We start from the raw sequence: 19496 nt of genomic DNA, 5'->3' as shown, positions 1-19496 counted from the left end.
CATCTCAAACTCAACATGTCTGAGACAGAATTCATGATATGAACACACCTTCTTCTGCCCACCTCTTCCCAAACAGAACTTCCTCCAGGATTCCCAATCTTGATGGATGGCACCTTCTAGTTGCACAAAGTTACAAAACCTAGGAGTATTTTCTGTCCCATAACACCCGTACCTAATTTATTAGCACCATTGGCTTTTTTACTCTCTAAATATCTCTTGAATCCATCGGTCTTCTTGATCTCTACTGTCATCACCATAGCCTAAACTACCATCAGTTTTTATCAGACCTCAATAACTTTGTCTGCTCTTATATACCATGCCCATTTCCCTCCCGACAATCTTTCTAATACTTAGTTGCCTACAATGCCTTGTGAGCAGTGACTGTATATTGTAGCTTCTGCCCTCTATTTCTCTGGCTCTTCATCTCTATGCTTCAACCATAGTGGCATTCTTTCAGTTCCTGGAAAGGAACAAGTTTTACCTTATCTTATAAACTATTTCCTCTGACTAGCAACAGCACCCCCACCCCCCGCCACCACCCACCACAGCCTCTCCCTCACTACTTCCAGATATCAATTCAAAGGTCGCTTCCTAGGGGATGTCTTCCCTGATCACCCCCAGCCTAAGCCAAGTGTCTTTCCTATATGTGCTCTTAGATGCCGTTCCTTCCCTTCATATCAGTTTCTAACTATATATCAATATCTGTGATGATTTTATTAACTCTGCCTGGACAGGAAGACAGTATGCCTCCTGAAAGGTAAGGATTCTGACTGATCTTATTCACAATGATATATGTAGTCCTCAGTGTGGTGCCTGACACATAGCAATATTTTTTGGAGAAGGAATGAAGGAAAGAAGGATCACTTAGTCATTCTGTCACTTTTCTGAAAATTACTAATGTGTAATTTTCCTATTTACTACACTGTCACCCTCTGGACTGCACACCAAGGTACCTCTCCTCCCTGGCCCATTGTGTCCAAACACATTCTGTACACTTTCAAGTTTTCAAATGTTTTTGTTTGTATATTTGTTTTGTTGCTAATAACGTAGGGAACCCCCCACGTGTCTGTCAGTTTGTTGTACTGTGGGGGCTTGTGTGTTGCTGTGATGCTGGAAGCTATGCCACTGGTATTCAAATACCAGCAGGGTGACTCATGGTGGCCGGGTTTCAGCTGAGCTTCCAGACTAAGACAAACTAGGATAAAGGACCCAGCAGTCTACTTCTGGAAAGAATTAACCAGTGAAAACTTTATGAATAGCAGCGGAACATTGTCTGATATAGTGCTGGAACATGAATCCCTCAGGTTGGAAGATACTCAAAAGATGACTGCGGCAGAGCTGCCTCCTCAAAGTAGAGTCCACCTTAATGACATGGATGGAGTAAAACTTTCGGGACCTTCATTTGCTGATGTGGCACGACTCAAAATGAGAAGGAACAGCTGCAAACATGCATTAATAATCGGAATCTGGAATGTACAAAGTTTGAATCTAGGAAAATTGGAGATTGTCAAAAATGAAATGGAACTCATAAACATCGATATCCTAGGCATTAGTGAACTGAAATGGGCTGGTATTGGCCATTTTGAATCAGAGAATCATATAGTCTACTATGCCACGAATGACAACTTGCAGAGAAATGGCATTGCATTCATTGTCAAAAGGAACATTTCAGGACCTGTCCTGAAGTACAACATTGTCAGTGATAGGATAAAATCCATACGCCTACGAGGAAGATCAGTCAGTATGACTATTATTCAAATTTATGCACCAACCACTAAGGCCAAAGATGAAGAAATTAAAGATTTTTACCAGCTTCTAGCAGTCTGAAATTGATGGAACATGCAACCAGGATACACTGATAATTACTGGTGATTGGGATGCGAAACTTGGAAACAAAGAAGGATCAATAGTTGGAAAATATGGCCTCAGTGGTAGAAACGATGCCAGAGATTGCACAATAGAATTTTGCAAGACCAACAACTTCTTCACTGCAAATACCTTTTTTCACCAATATAAACAACTGTACACATGGACCTTTCCAGATGGAATACACAGGAATCAAGTTGACTACATCTGTAGAAAGAGATGATGGAAAAGCTCAATATCATCAGTCAGAATAAGGCCAGCAGCTGACTGCAGAACAGACCTTCAGTTGCTCATATGCAAGATCAAATTGAAACTGAAGAAAATTAGAACAAGTCGACAAGAGCCAAATTACGACCTCGAGTATATCCCACCTGAATTTAGAGACCATCTCAGGAACAGATTTGACATGTTGAACACTAATGACCGAAGACTAGGTGAGTTGTGGAAGGACATCATGCATGAAGAAAGCAAGAGGCCATTAAAAAGACAGGAAAGAAAGAAAAGACCAAAGTGGATGTCAGAAAAGACTCTGAAACTTGCTCTTGAACGTTGAGTAGCCAAAGCAAAAGAAAAAATGATGAAGTCAGGGAACTGAACAGAAAATTTCAAAGCATAGCTCAAGAAGACAAAGTAAAGTATTATGATGACATGTGCAAAGAGCTGGAGATAGAAAACCAAAAGGGAAGAACATGCTCAGCATTTCTCATGCTGAAAGAACCGAAGAAGAATTCAAGCATCAAGTCGCAATATTGGGGAAAATATTAGATGACACAGAAAGCATCAAAAGAAGATGGAAGGCACACACAAAGTCATTATACCAAAAAGAATTGGTCAACGTTCAACCACTTCAGGAGGTAACATATGATCAGGAACCGATGGTACTGAAAGAAGAAGTCCAAGCTGCACTGAAGGCACTGGCGAAAAACAAGTCTCCAGGAATTGACAGAATACCATTTGAGAAGTTCAACCAAGGGGTGCAGCCCAGTGCTCACTTGTCGTTGCCAAAAATTTGGAAGACAGCTACCTGGCCAACCAACTGGAAGAGATTCATATTTATGCCTATTCCCAAGAAAGGTGATCCAACTAAATGTGGAAATTATTGAACAATATCATTAATATCACACGCAAGTAAAATTTTACTGAAGGTGATTCAAAACCAGCTGCAGCAGTATATCGACAGGGAACTGCCAGAAATTCAGGGCGGTTTCAGAAGAGGACGTGGAACCAGGGATATCATTGCTGATGTCAGATGGACCCTAGCTGAAAGCAGAGAATACCAGAAAGATGTTTACCTTTGTTTTATTGACTATGCAAAGGCATTCGACTGTGTGAATCATAACAAATTATGATTAACATTTCGAAGAATGGGAATTCCAGAACACTTAATTGTACTTGTGAGGAACCTGTACATAGATGAAGAGGTAGTCATTTGAACAGAACAAGGGGATACTGCGTGGTTTACAGTCAGGAAAGATGTGTGTCAGGGTTGTATTCTCTCACCATACCTGTTCAATCTGTATGCTGAGCAAATAATCCGAGAAGCTGGACTGTATGAAGAAGAATGGGCTGTCAGGATTGGAGGAAGACTCATTAACAACCTGCGTTATGCAGACGACACAACCTTGCTTGCTGAAAGTGAAGAGAACTTGAAGCAAAGACCACAGCCTTCAGTATGGATTACACCTCAAAATAAAGAAAACAAAAATCCTCACAACTGGACCAATAAGCAACATCATGACAAACAGAGAAAAGATTGAAGTTATCAAGGATTTCATTTTACTTGGGTCCACAATCAACACTCAAGGAGGGAGCAGTAAAGAAATCAAAAGATGCATTGCATTGGGCAAATCTGCTGCAAAAGTGTTGAAATGCAAAGATGTCACCTTGAAAACTAAGGTGCGCCCGACCCAGGCCATGGTGTTTTCAGTCGTCTCATGTGCATATGAAAGCTGGACATTGAATAAGGAAGACCGAAGAAGAATTGATGCCTTTGAATTGTGGTGTTGGAGAAGAATACTGAAAATACCACGGACTGCCAAAAGAACGAACAAATCTGTCTTGGGAAAAGTACGAACAGAATGCTCCTTAGAAGCAAGGATGGCAAGACTATGTCTCACATACTTGAGACATGTTGTCAGGAGGTATCAGTCCATGGAGAAGGACATCATGCTTGGTAAAGTAGAGGGTCAGAGAAAAAGAGGGAACCCTCAACGAGATGGATTGTCACAATGGCTGCAATAATGGGCTTAAGCATAACAACAATTTTGAGGATGGCGCAGGGCTTGGCGGTGTTTCGTTCTGTTGTACATAGCGTGGCTATGAGTTGGTATCGACTGGATGGCACCTGAATGATGTAGGGAAAGTAGGCAGGAATCAAAATATTCCCTTCGACCCTGATACCACATTTAATTTAGTTGCTTCTAAGGTACATATTTTGGAACACGTATGTACTATACACACACACACGTGCATATATACAGACCATACATATATATGTATGTAATATACCTGATAGATGCTTATGGATAGTCATTCATTGTTCACAAAGGATTGAAGTAGGACATATTTAACTTTCAAAGGAAACCTATTTTCAGGATATGCTAAGCATATCACTGGAGCTGGGAAAAAGGCTTTTGGATAAATAACAAGACCAGGCCTCTGGACGACAGAGACTAAAGAAACCAGTCCCACAATGGGAGCTGCAGAAGTGGCAGCCAACAGGGTTCACTTTCAACTTCACTCTCTTTTCTTCTTTGCCGTTTCTGTCACAGCCATCTTAGTCTCCTCAGGCCTGTTTTCTGGACCACATTCATTTATCATAGACATGAAAAAGCAGCTTTAGTAGTTTTTAACAGAGGTGTTTAAGTGGTCAGGAATACATTGTGCTTTAAACATATTCATGAATGTCAATGTGCAAGAATTCAGACTCTGAAGTTCAGCATATTCAAAGTGCTTGGTACACTGCCTCCCATGTCCTGAGTTGCTCAGTAACTGCCAAACTGAAATCTAGACTGTCGGAAGAGGACTCTGCCTGCCCCTGAAGTTAGTATCTTCCCATGTATGTTAGTCCAGCTGGGACAGAATTCACTGGTTTAGAATGCCAGACTTTTACAGAAACAGCTTTTGTTTTCATTCGCAGGTTCTAACTTTTAAACAGGTTCGGAAATTCACATGATCAGTTAAGAACTTATTCTAGGAGGCGAAGGAGGAAAAAAAACTACTGTGAATACTTTTTAGACAGAAAAAATGCATAAATACTGGAAGCCACAGTCAGAAGTCATTATTATTTCTCTTGTCTCTGACTCTGTCCTCCTGGAAAATGTTCCTTCAACACATCAGTGTGCTTTAATACAAGGTATGTTAAATTGGCTACACTAGATTAACAGTGATGAATGCTGCAAATCTAGCCTGGGAGGAGGATGCGAGAGGTAGTAGGTCAGCCTAAACCCTAATGCCATTTCTGCAGCCTTTCCTATTTTCTGTAGCTTTTCTCTCCCCAACCCTGACAACCAACTGTGATTTCAATAAGATACATGGATACAGGAACTGCCTCCAAATAGGTTAGCCTGTGGAATTAACTCAGTTCTGAATTCCTGTGAACAAGATTGTGTGCTTCCTCCAACCCGCTCCTCTCTGTCTCTTTTCCATTGTTTATGAAGATGTAGCTAGTGAGTCATAGAGCTAAAATTCAAATTCAGGTCCATCTGGCAGCAAACTGTGCTCTTTCCACTTCAGTTCACTGCCTTTGAGAGCATAAGGTGTATATTAGAGAGTACTCCTGCCCGAATGAAAACAGTTCATTTGCCATCTGACTTGTAGTCCTAATTATAGAATTTCCTCTTTTCTAGGAAATCTTCAGCAAAAGGAAGTAATTGTCAATACCAAGAATATTTGAATTAAAATGAAATAACCTAACATTTGCTTTTTGCTGTCCCAATTCTGGGGCCCTGGTGGTGCTACGCTTAAAAGCTCAGCTGCTAACCAGAAGGTCAGCAGTTCAAATCCACCACGTGCTCCTTGGATACCCTATGGGCCAGTTCTACTCTGTCCTATAGGGTTGCCATGAGTCAGAATCGACTTGATGACAATGGTTTTGGTTATTTATTTTTATCTCAATTCTAAAAGAAACTTTCTGGTGAAGAGTAAGTCAGTATACAATACTGGGGAAACCAGCACAACCTGTACAAGGTAAGGCTGTGGAAGCTCCACAGACACATCCAAACTCTCTGAGGGACCGAATTGATGGCTTGAGGGCTGTGGGGACCATGGTCTTGGGGAACATCTAGCTCAATTGGCATAACATAGTTTATAAAGAATATGTTCAACATTCTACTTTGGTAGTAGCATCTGGGGTCTTGAAAGCCTGTGAGCGGCCATCTAGGACACTCCATTGGTCTCACCCTTTCGGGAGCAAGGAAGAATAAAGAAAACTTAAGATACCAGGGAAAGATTAGTCCAAAGGAGTAATGGACCACATTTACTATGGCTTCCACCAGACTGAGTCCAGCACAACTAGATGGTGCCCAGCTATTACCACTGACTACTCTGACATGGATCACAACAGAGGGTCCCGGAAAGACCTGGAGAAAAATGTAGAACAAAATTCTAACTCAAACAAAAACCAGCCTTGCTGGCCTGACAGAGACTGGAGAAGCCCTGAGAGTATAGTGCCCAGATACGCTATGAACTCAGTAATGAGGTCACTCCTGAGGTTCACCCTTCAGCCAAAGATTGAACAGACCCATGGAACAAAAGACTAAAGGGGCACACCAGCTCTGGGGCAAGGATTGGAAGGCAGGAGGAAACAGGAAAGCTGGTAATAGGGAACGCAGGGTTGAGAAGGGAGAGTGTTGACATGTCATGGGGTTGTTAACCAATGTCATAGAACAATGTGTGTACTAACTGTTTGATGAGAAACTAGCTTGTTCTGTAAATTTTCATCTAAAGTACAATAAAAAGATAATAAATAAAGAAAAGAAACTTTCTTTCCTTGTCAATGTACTTCAAATGCTTTGCTCAACTGAAGCAGCACTTGGTTTATTTTTCTTCCCCCACTACTGCACCCTCCCATCCTCCCCCCACCCACCAAGTTGTTGCCTGGCCTTGGGATACAAGTCAATAGTAGTGTAGTCATTAAACTTCAGTTAAAATTTACCTTATAAAACCAATTTTAATAAGGAATTATTTTGAAGATTAAAAATGGTCTAGGGCCAGATTTAACAATGATAGAAATTTATCTCTTCTAAGAAGTTAGATTAAAAAATTGTCTGTTTGACCTGTACTTCCAATTTCAGTTCTGGAATATAGAACCAGAATATAATGCAGCTCGACAGCACTGGGTTTTTTTAGTTTAGGCACAGTGTTGGGGCAAACTGCATGAGCTTCCTTTTTATCTGGGGGAATGGATAATTTTTTTATAATATTTGTCACATACAAAGGAATATTGGAACATATATGTAACTTTATGAAACATAATAAAATTAACACCTGTGAATCAACTAGATGTCATCACTTAAGAAATAGAAAAAAATTATAATTTTTATTGTGCTTTAAGTGAAAGCTTACAAATCAAGTCAGTCTCTCATACAAAAATTTATATACACCTTGCTATATATTCCTAGTTGCTCTCCCCCTAATGAGACAGCACACTCCTTCCCTCCACTCTCTATTTTCATGTCCATTCGGCCAGCTTCTAATGTTCTCTGCCCCCTCATCTCCCCTCCAGACAGGAGCTGCCCACGTAGTCTCACGTGTCTACTTGATCCAAGAAGCTAACCCTTCACCAGTATCATTTTCTATCCCATAGTCCAGTCCATCCCTGTCTGAAGAGTTAGGTTTGGGAATGATTCCTGTCTTGGGCTAACAGAAGGTCTGGGGACCATGCCCTCAGGTCCTTCTAGTCTCAGACCATTAAGTCTGGTCTTTTTACCAGAATTTGAGGTCTGTATCCCACTGCTCTCCTGCTCCCTCAGGGGTTCTCTGTTGTGTTCCCTGTCAGGGCAGTCATTGGTTGTAGTCGGGCACCATCTAGTCCTTCTTATCTCAGGCTAATGGAGTCTCTGATTTATGTGGCCCTTTCTGTCTCTTGGGCTCATAATTACCTTGTGTGTTTGGTGTTCTTCATTCTCCTTTGCTCCATGTGGGTTGAGACCAATTGATGCATCTTAGATGGCCGCTTGCTAGCATTTAAGACCCCAGACACCGCTCTCCAAAGTAGGATGCAGAATGCTTTCTTAATAGGTTTTATTATGCCAGTTGACTTACATGTCCCCTGAAACCATGGTCCCCAAACCCCCGCCCCTGCTACGCTGGCATTCGAAACATTTGGTTTATTCAGGAAACTTCTTTGCTTTTGGTTTAGTCCAGTTGTGCTGACCTGTTCTGTATTGTGTGCTATCTTTACCTGAAATAATTCTTATCTACTATCTAATTAGTGAAAACCCCTCTCCCTCCCTCCCTCCCCACTCTCATAACCATCAAAGAATATTTTCTTCTCTGTTTAAACTATTTTTCAAGTTCTTATAATAGTGGTCTCATACAGTATTTGTCTTTTTGCAACTGACTAATTTCACTCAGCTTAATGCCTTCCAGATTCCTCCATGTTATGAAGTGTTTCACGGATTCATCATTGTTCCTTATCGATGCGTAGTATTCCATTTTGTGAATATACCATTATTTATCCATTCATCTGTTGATGGGCATCTTGTTTGTTTCCATCTTTTTGCTATTGTAAACAGTGCTGTAGTGAACATGGGTAAGAAATACAAATTTTAAGTACTTGTTTCGGCTTCCTGTGTGCTTCCCAATCAAAATCCCCACCCTCTCTCTCAGAAATAACCACTTTTGTGAATTTTGGGTTTGTTCTTCCCTTGCTGTTTATTTGCCTCATCTTCTGATATTGCTGTCCGTGTTTGTTACCATCTCACTTTAACCTTGAGTGATTGATGGTCCTGAAACTAAAATTTAGCATATTAAGCTGCAAGCTAGTGTACATAAGTGAGGGTTCTGGGGATAGTTAATTTAACTGCCTGTGTAACCAAATGCTGTGATAAAATTTGGGCCCAGGCAACACAGAACTATGTTTACAAAGTCTTACAAAATCAGCCCTTGCATGTTACTGAATTTGTAGGACACATTTGCAAGATCCATATCACATGGTAGATGCTTTCTCCATGTTGCTTAGTCTTTTCTAGCATTTCTATCGTGTTTTCTCCCATAAATTGATCAAATGGAAGAAAAAAAAAATCAGCTGTGAATGGAGCTGACTTTGTACTTACATTCAGTGATTTATATTTATATTAAATTCAAATTCATTTTTTAAACTTTATATTTTTAAAACCAAATTGCTTTTTTTTTGTTAATTTTTTATGGTGTTTATGTTTCAGAGTATCGTAATTATGCATTTGGGCTATATGTCTTTTACACAGTGTTGTAGATAACACAAGCCTATAAACCTCATGGTAAATGTTTTATATGTGTATAAGTAAATATACCTGTATTTTTAAAATAACTATTATATTGGCATTTAGTAGTAAAATAACTGTAAATCACCATTACTGTGTATAATGCAGTTTGGATGAAAGACAGGCATCCAAGGAATATGCTTTGGTACATTACACTATGAAAAAAGATATTCCCTTGAATTTGTGGAAGTTACATAAATACCATCAGGGTGAAAATCTAGCTTTTTAGCCATATAAGTGTCTTCTAGTTATAAAAATAATGCTTTCTGCCTTTGTACTAATGATAAATGGAGAAGTATGAAATGTGCAAAGTCCTGGAGTTAGAATACCAAAACGAAAGAACACTCGTCATTTCTCAAGCTGAAAGAAATGAAGAAAAAATTCAAGCCTCAGGCTGCAGTATTGTAGGAGTCTATGGGCAAAATGTTGAATGACTCAGGAAGCTCCAAAAGAAAATGGAAGAAATACACAGTCACTGTACCAAGAAGGATTCATCTACATTCAACCATTTCAGGAGGGAGCATATGATCAAGAACCAGTGGTATTGAAGGAAGACGTCCAAGTTGTCCTGAGGGCATTGGTGAAAAACACGGCTCCAAATTTCAGCAAATGGATGCAGCACTGGAAGTGCTCACTTGTCTATGCAGAGAAATTTAGAAGACAGCTAACTGGCCAGCCAACTGGAAGAGATTCATATTTGTGCCCATTCCAAAGAAAGGTAATCCAACAGAATGTGGAAATTATTTAACAATATCATTAATATCACAGGCAATTAAAATTTTGCTGAAGAGCTTTCAAAAACTGGTGCAGCAGTACATTGACAGGGAACTGCCAGAAATGCAAGCTGGGTTCAAAAGAAGATGTGGAACGTCGAATATCATTGCTGATGTCAGATGGATCTTGACTGGAAGCAGAGAATACCAGAAACATGTTTACCTGTGTTTTATTGACTATGCAAAGGCATTCTACTGTGTGAATCATAACAAATTATGGACATTGTGAAGAATCGGTATTCCAGGACATTTAACTGTGCCCTTGAGGAACCTGTACATAGATCAAGAGGCAGTCATTTGAACAGAACAAGGGGATACGATACTGCATGGTTTAAAATCAGGAAAGGCATGTGCCAGGGTTGTATCCTTTCACATACTTATTCAGTCTGTATGCTGAGCAAATAATCTGAGAAGCTGAACTATATGAGGAAGAATGGGGCGTCAGGGTTGGAGGAAGACTCATTAACAACCTGTAATATGCAGATGACACAACCTCGCTTGCAGAAAGCAAGGAGGACTTGAAGTACTTGCTGCAGTGAGATTAATTACTTTTTCTGTGGCCTTTCTAGCAATGGTCCTGTGACTGCCACCCAGGTGATTGGGTGGGACGGTGTGATAGGGTAATTGTGGCCCACCAAGGGGACTGGTCAGTTTTGCCTTAAAAGAGAGCCAATTCCAGAGCAGAGAGGAGGCTCCTGTCACCACCAAGGAAGGATAGCCAGGAGCAGAGAGCTTGTCATTTGGACCTGGAATCCCTGCACTAAGAAACTCCTGGAAGCAGGAGACCCAGAGAGAGAGAGAGCAAGCTGTAACCCTGAAGATGGTGAAAAGCGGTAGCAGGAGAGACCTGGCAGCAGGAGACAGCACTTGTCTGGCTTCCCCCTCAAGGGGAATCAGCCTTGGGCTGTTGATCTTAGTTCTCCTTTCCCCTCGTGAAGTTAGAGGAGGTCAGACATGCCTCCATGCCATTTTTACACTTGCCGATGAAGATCAAAGACTACAGCCTTCAGTATGAATTACACTTCAACATAGAGAAAATAAAAATCCTCACAACTGGACCAATAAGCAAATCATGATACACAGGGAAAATATTGACGTCAAGGATTTCACTTTAGTTGTACCCACAATCAACACCCATGGAAGCAGCAGGCAAGAAATCAAACAATGTATTGCATTGGGCAAATCTGCTGCAAAAGACCTCTTTAAAGCATTAAAAAGTAAAGTCATAACTTTGAGGACTAAGGTACGCCTGACCTAAGCCATGGTATTTTCAATTGCCTCATGCGCATGCAGAAGCTGGAGAAGGAATAAGGAGACCTTTGAATTATGGTGTTGGTGGCGAATATCAACTATCCCACAGACGGCCAGAAGAAGGAACAAATCTGCCTTGGGAGAAGTTCAGCCAAAATGCTCCTCAGAAGCAAGGACGGTGAGACTTCATCTCACATACTTTGGACGTGTTATCAGAAAGGACCAGTCCCTGGAGAAGGACTTCATGCTTGGTAGAGTAGAGGTTCAGCAAAAGGGAGGAAGACCCTCAACGAGATGGATTGACACAGCATAGCAATGATTGTGAGGATGGCACAGGACCGGGCCATGTTTCTTTCTGTTGTATATAGTGTCGCTAAGAGTCGGAACTGACTCGACAGCACCTAACAACAACAATACTTAAATACCATCAGGGTGAAAATCTAGCTTTTTAGCCTTGTAAGTTTCTCCTACTTATAGGAATAATGCTTTCTGCCTTTGTAGTAATGATAGAGAAGTATCATAGGAACTGAAAATGAAGAGAGTTCATTGCTCTTTTCCAATTTGAGTTAAGAGAAAAGACTACTGAAGGCTAAGAAACTTGCCTAACAAATAATATAAAATCTTGTGACTGATATGCTGTATCTTACCCAGTTAGGCTAGATAGAGGCAGAGCCAGGACCTAGCAAAGACAATGCCAGACAACTAGTTGGAGTTGGTCATTATCAGCAGCCAACTAGGCTTGAGTCACAGGAGGGGTAACAGATCCAGGATATGTGTTTGATCATGAGCTGAAATATGGGTAAGATCAATATAATTAAGATCCTTGCCTGAATTCTTTTTTATTTATAAATGTGGGATAAATCTGAACAGCTTGGGTGGCATGAAAGATACAGGAATGTTCAGAAACTAAAGTGAATGTATCTTTTATTCTGAGATATCCCAGGATTGTGTGGCCTACTGTATCACAGAGAGCTTTTTTGTTGTCATAGTGCCAAGCTTTTGAGACATCTCTTTTCTTGGTGTCCCAGTTTGTGTCCTTATATGCTCAGGATTCCTTAGTGTGCAGGTGTATTGAAAGAATACACGAATAGTTCAATTTCCCTTGCGTATATTATCAAACCAGGCTCTAATCAAAACGTTTTGCTACTGAGGTAATTTGTCTGTCTTTTTTTTTTTAATATTCTTCACTAAATCATTTCTTTGCTTTTAATTGTATTGATGAATAATAATATATATATATATATTAAATCATTCATTTCTTTTTAAATTTTACTGTTTTGTTTTTTTTTTAGGATGGACGTTTGAAGCCAGGAGATCAGCTTGTCTCAATAAACAAGGAATCAATGATTGGTGTATCATTTGAAGAAGCAAAAAGCATAATTACCAGAGCCAAGTTGAAGTAACTATCCTCTCCATAAGATATAATGAGGCACTTAGCATGTTTTTTTTAAAATACTGATTTTAAATGTCTTAAGTACTTTAGACTCTAAAAGAAAAAAAAAACTTTTTTTCTGTTAATATCGGAAACACTATCTTAGAATTCAATTATAGTATATCTATAGGCCCTGGTAGCTTAGTGGTTAATGCACTGGACTGCTAATCAAAAGGTCAGGAGTTCGAAACCTCCAGTGGCTCTGCAGGAGAACGATGTGGCAGTCTGTGGCAGTCTGCTTCCGTAAAGATTTACAGCCTCGGAAACCCTTTAGAGTTGTTATGAGTTGGCATCAACTTGATGGCAGTGCGTTTTTGCTTTTTTTTTTTTTTTTATGTTTTATAACATATCTATAAAGTGATTTCTTTTTAATGCCAGATCAGAATCTGATTGGGAAATAGCATTCATAAGACAAAAATGTGATAGCAATCGCCCAGACAATCCATCACGTACATCCATTTTACCAGCTTCAGGAGAACATGGGCCTCAGACCTCAGCCTTGAGCCTTCTGTCTTCTCCTGAAATACTCATTCTAAAGACCTCATCCACCCCTAAAACAAAAGATGCCATTTTATCTTCTTTTAAGACAAGTCAGGTAAGCTTAAATTTGTCTGTTCATTTAGACAGTTCATAAATTCTCTGTTTTTATGTTTCTGAAATACACAGAATTATAATTTATAATTAATAAATCAGCATTTCTTTGAAAGTTTTTTTTTTAATATTTAATATTTTATGTTGCGCTGTCAGTAGACAGTTTTTGAAGTCAGCGCATCCTACACCCAGAGCATCATGATCAGTTAGAAGATATCAGCCTGATACAGTGGCACCACAAAGAGGTACTTAGGCGTCTTTGAAAACTATGTTAGGGGTGTCGCGTTTAGTGCCAGTCAGTTCCTAATACGGTTTAGTTTATTATCATTTCTGTTTTCTCCTGGACTGAAACCAGGCAGTCTCCATTTTTGTCCCTTAGCTTTTTTAGCACACAGTGAGGCTAACCCTACTCATCCTTACATGTATGCCAGAATGTAGTTCACCCTATTAGGGTTACACAAAATCGGGAATTTCTAGATGAGAATTTATGTAATTAATTACTAACTGCTACAGTGCCCTAACATATCAGAGTTATAAAATAGAGCATGTATTCATTAGTGTTAGCTATAAAATAAAATAGAAAGCTCAAATAGGCTTTCTGTCAGTGGAATACAATTTGTCAAAGGTAAATTTAGTTTCAGGTACATGCTAGTCAGAAACAGAATATAAGATTTTCTGTCAGCTCCTGACACTTTGTCACTGCAGTGGTAAGACCTTTTAAAAGACAAGGTGCTCGGCTTTATATTTTGTTGTTTGGATGCGGTAGAGCTGAAAGCAATTTTTACCTTTAACTCACAATTGCTTTGTTCAAAGATGACTATACCATAATCTTAGAGGTTTCACATTTTTTTTGGAATATTGCTTTAATCTCTTTAACCATTCTTTTTATGTTAACATGAGCTTCTAGTCTGGTCTTTGACCTACTTTCAAAAATGATATTTCATGTTCCTCATTTTCTTTGATAGATAAAAACTGGATACAAAAAAACAGAACAGACTCCAATTACTCCATCAGACAGCAGCCCTACGGGTATGTCTAATAAAGGTAAATGCACATTTAATTCCTTTTTCTTGTTATTTTTTGAATTACTCTCTCAGTGAGAAGTACATAATGTGACTTAATAGACATGAAGGAAGGGTGCATTATTCCTTTTGCCTTCAATGAATAAAAGAGTAAAATGAATGTACTGTCCAGTGGTCCCTGTTAGCGTATGGCTTTTATTGAAAATTTTCCTGAACAAAGAGTTGAAATTTTAAAAGATGCATTACCATAACAGTATATATCCGGCTGTAATAATTAATGAACTGCCAAAACCAAATAACGAAAACTCTTCTATAAATCAAGATTACAGTGCCTTATCTTTTTAGTGAAATATTGGTGAAGCATGTTAAAACTGGGTTAAAAAATCCTTCATTATTCAGATTAGAATACATTTAACTGTGTGTGTATATATGTTTGTGTTCATGTGTGTGTGTATTTTATCGAGCAAGTACTATATGCAGTGCTCTGTGTAAAACTGGTATCAGGGTGTGGATGGTTTTAGAACTCTAAGGAACATAACATCTTATAGGTGAATGACACATTTAGACAAACAATGTAAAGACATGAACAAAGCGAGCTGAGGAAAGAAGTATTAAGTGGTGTAGAGAAGGCACAGCGGTTCACCACTCAGCTCTGAATGAATACTTGGAGGCTCAAATCCCTGCTCCCAGTTTATTAGCTATGTAACCTTGAGGTGGTTGCCTCATGGGGTTGTTGTGAGTATTACGTGAGATCATGTGTGTGTGTCTGGGACTCATTGTAATTGGTACGTAGTATGTGCTCAGTACATTTTGCTGTTTATCAATGTTACAGACCCTGCAGACAGAGTGCAGCTCACATAATACTCCAATGTGTGTCTTTAGAGCCGAAGAGAAAACTTTCAACCCTTGATTCAATCCTCTGCCCTCTTTACCACTGTAAAACTAGTCCATAGTAAGGGTATTTGTCTCAATATGCAGAAATTAGTTAAGAAAAATTAGTAAAAATCAAATGTCATCCAAATCCTGAATGAAGTAGTAAACATCAGATGATAAAGTGAAGGTAGGAGATCATTCCAACTGAAGGAAGAACCACGAACAAAAGCACAGAGCTAAGAACCCTCGTAGTGAAATCGTTAGTGCTCAGCTGCTAACCAAAAGCTTGGCAGTTCGAATCCACTCAGCAGCTCCACAGGAGAAAGACTGGCAGTTTGCTGTCTGTCACAGGGGGTCACTATGAGTCGACGGCATCTAACAACAATAACAAGGACCCTAGGAGACAGCTCTGATGAGAGCAGAGGGATCCTACAATGAAATCATAAATAAACTGCAGTAAATGTACACCAGTGACTATAAGGAATGATTCTAGACTTTATTAGAAAAAAATAATTTATTGAAAAAATATTCAAGTGATTAAGCTTTATATAGTAAATAATAAAATACAATTAAAAGGGAAGCTACTTCTAGGGTAGAAATAGCACTGACTCACTCCCATTTTCTCACTTCCACCTAAATGTACTAGGCAGATATTTCTGGAGTTAAAAAAAAACGAAGTCAACTCTAAATTAACTCTAGGTGATTTGTCTGTTTTAAATACTTAATTATAGATTATTCCTAAATTATTATTCCCAGATCATTAATTATCACTTCCAGTCTCTTTCAACCAACTGGTTTTTATTCAAGAAGTGTAAAGTTTTATGTTAACCTAAAAAAAAACTCAGGTAAACCCATCCTTGTTCCCATCTCCAAATCTTCCCAAAATGTGAAACTTTAGAAGTTTTAAAAATCCATATAGTACTTGAATATGTTTTTAAAAACTACCCTGTTGTACAAATTTCTTACTTTCCAATCCAGAGTCATTTACTATCGCCTTAAGTTGAATAAGGCATGAGTTTGTGAATGAGCTGAAAGGGTACTAAAGACACTTCTAAGGAAATCAATTAAGAAATAATTGCATGAAGAAATACTCTCATTATTTTAAAGCAAGTCTTAATTCCCGTGCACAGAGTCTTTGAAATTGAAATAAAGTAGTGTTGGGGAAGAATATCCATTGAGGCTTCATGGTATTAATCAAATGGTATTGACCTCACTCTTATAAAAACATCCCCTTTCATCTGTTCTTAAAAAGAGAAGAAACAGCAGATCCATAATAATAATAATAAGCCATACTTTGAAAAGTCTACTCCCAGGTAAGAGCAAATACAGAGCTTGAGCTTGGGATAGAGAGATGTCATCGACAAATGAGGCAAACTGTGGATGAGGGCCTTTTTGGGCCAAGCTACTCTGAGTTGCCAAAGCATACTGGATTTATGCACACAGTCCTTCTTAAGGTTTTGTCTCGAGTTGGCTGGAAGAAAAAACAGATTTTGTTAAGTCATGATTGCATATCATTAAATGGGGAGTTAGTAAAATTTTGCATTAAATTTTCCATTTAAACACAGTAGTTTTTTTTTTTTTGGTTTAGTAGTTAATACTAACAATAGAGTTTTCAAAGTAGTTTTCTATTGATTTTACCTTTACAACTCCTGTTTGGGGTTCTGTTTTATTCTTTCTACTTAGCAAATGAGAAAACTGATGCTGAAAGATGTTGACACATTTAGGAGCTGACACACTTCAGAGTCACAAGAGATTAAAATCCTTCTTAGCTGTGTGACCTTGGGCTAGTTTCTTTACCTCTTTGGACCCTGCTCTTTTCATCTTTACAATGGGAATATGCCTTAGTTTGCTAGGGCTGATGTAACAAAAAACCACAAAGTGGGTGACTTCAAAGAGCAGAAATTTATCTTCTCACAGTTCTGGAGACTGGGAGTCTGAATTCAAGCACACAGCGCCAGGTGTTTCTTGGAATTACTTGGTTTGTAGATGGGTTATCTCATGCTGTCCTCCACCTGTGTGTGACTGTTTCCGTCTTTGTCCTTTACTTTTTATAAGATGCCACTTAAGCATCCCTACTCAGAAGAGATGAGGATTAGAATCCACTCTCCTCTCGTGTGATTTCCTTAATTTAACTGATAACATCTCCAAAGAAAAACCCTGTTTCTCCAAGCAAGATCACATTCACCTGTGCAGGAGTTAGGCCTTCAGTATATCTCTTTGAGGAACACAATTCAATCCATAATAGAATAAAAACACCTATGTTATTATGAAGATTTATAAGCTCACATATGTAAAGTCCTTAGTGCACTGCCTAAATAGAAATAAGAATGAATAAGAGCTAATCTTCTGTTATTTCCAGTGTAACACATGACAAATTTTTATGCTTAGATGCAGAAAACATAAGTGAGAATGCGTGCCTCAGTGTGTGTGTACATGGTGTATCTCATCCTCTCATTTCATCTCTCTCCCCTTTGCTTTCATCCCCTTCCCCACCCATCCACAGTCATACACTTAAATTGAGTAATTCACCGGGAAAGTCCTGATCTAAGAGCATAACCAGGTCAGCTTGGGTCCACCAAGTGTTCGTGTGTCTTCATTACAGGTCAATCACCATGTTGGAAGTCATTTGTGAAGTACTAGCCTCACCAGATCAAACCTTAAAAATGACAAATGTTTGGACTAGCATACCTCACCACTCCATGCTGACCTCTTATGCCACACTTCAGGTTTGGCAGAGAATTTTTCTTATGAGAAAAAAAAAAAATCCATGTAGTATTTTTCCTCCCATGGCCAGCCTTTAGGTATCACATTAACAAAGAAGACTTTGTTCCTTTTATCAGAATTGTAAAAATTCTATTATACTGAAAACCAGTCTCTCTCATGTCAACTCAAGGTTTGATTCCGTTTGAAACTCAAAGTCAGCAACCAGTGTTTTTTTTGTTTTGTTTTGTTTTTTTTTTTTTTTTTATGATCTTGACACCTATAAACTATATTCAGGATTTTACATAGAATGTGAAAGATGTGTTAAAGGTTTAGAAGAGGACCGTTTATTTTCATATGAGCTTCTTATGTTCTTAAGAAAGAGAATGCAAATTATTTTGTACTTAGAGACAGATGCTCTGAGAAATTTTAAAAAATTAAAACACTGCATAAAGATGTGACATTTTAAAAAGTTTTTTTCTCTTCCTCTTGTTTCTATGTAGGACTAGTAAAATAGCATTTTAAAGTTCATTTAGAATAGTGACAATTTAGATAGTAAGGATTGATACGAATTACAGGGATTTGATTTATAAACTTTGGTGTATTAAAATGAATAAATTTTCTCATTCGACAAGGACAAAGGCTCATCTAAATAATCCGGGTATATTGAGAAGGTTTTGGAGAATGGATGAGAGGTCTGTGAACCTCAACTCTTGAGAGTCCATTTATGATACTGGAAATATAACCCTTCTGTAAAATAAGAAGTAGAATTTTTAGCTCAAAAAATTCTGAATCTGTATCATACTTTATATACAAACTTGAACTGATTTGCATTTATGGATTTTTCCAGGGTACTTCCAGAATTCATATAAAAAAACTACTTTTGCCAGTTAAAGAAATATTTATTATGATCTTTTAAAAATTTTCATAAGATTTTATTTTATTTGAAAAGAGACTACAATTAGTAAGGCATTGGGATGATGGTGGTGATGGTGGGATATACGTTTGTCTTTTAAGTTAATATTTCCATGGGATTTAACTGTACCTAACTGGCCACTCTATATCTTTTAGGGCTCAAGTGAAGTTGGTTTATATGGTACATTTTTAGATTTAAGGAAAAATAATAATGAAAAACAAAAGTGAAATCTGACAACTGATTAGCCAGAATTATTTTGGAACAGCAAGAACCCAGAGCACATCCTGTCAATTGAAAGGTTCCATTTCAGTTAAATTTCCAATTAAGGTGTACCCTGTTGTCTCTTAGGTATTGCCCCTGCCTGGATGGATAATTCTGGATCACAAGCAAAGAAGATTTCCCTAAATCCCTCTGTTCGCCTTAAGGCAGAGAAACTGGAAATGGTAAATACTTTAAATTTCTACCTTTTCCCATAAAACAACAGCAAGAAAGTGGTCTTACTGGAGCCATTTGTTCCTTGGTGAGTTACTGATTTACAATGAAATGAATGGTGGTTTGCATTTATATTATCCAGTTCATCCTTGAGTTGGACAGTTCATGTTGGTCTCC

At 38.6% G+C, this 19496-nt stretch overlaps 1 protein-coding gene across 5 annotated transcripts in view; it reads left to right on the top strand.

Moving 5' to 3' along the window:
• Positions 1-19496, top strand: part of STXBP4 (syntaxin binding protein 4) — a 191816-nt gene that overhangs the window by 29242 nt on the left and 143078 nt on the right. For 2 of the 5 annotated variants that reach the window (XM_049861123.1, XM_049861122.1), the window contains exons 5-8: positions 12646-12752; positions 13164-13380; positions 14342-14420; positions 19236-19330. In XM_049861123.1, coding sequence (XP_049717080.1) covers positions 12697-12752; positions 13164-13380; positions 14342-14420; positions 19236-19330 — 447 coding nt within the window. In that variant the 5' untranslated portion in view covers positions 12646-12696. Of the gene's footprint in view, positions 1-5005; positions 5222-5714; positions 6055-8491; positions 8621-12645; positions 12753-13163; positions 13381-14341; positions 14421-19235; positions 19331-19496 lie in introns of those variants that run through there. The other 3 variants (XM_049861124.1, XM_049861126.1, XM_049861125.1) reach the window with 3 other exon arrangements.

Source organism: Elephas maximus, chromosome 19, assembly GCF_024166365.1.
Source record: "Elephas maximus indicus isolate mEleMax1 chromosome 19, mEleMax1 primary haplotype, whole genome shotgun sequence".
Taxonomy (NCBI): Eukaryota; Metazoa; Chordata; class Mammalia; order Proboscidea; family Elephantidae; genus Elephas; species Elephas maximus.
Note: the sequence above shows the minus strand (reverse complement) of the source record. Positions and strands in the feature narration are given on the sequence as shown.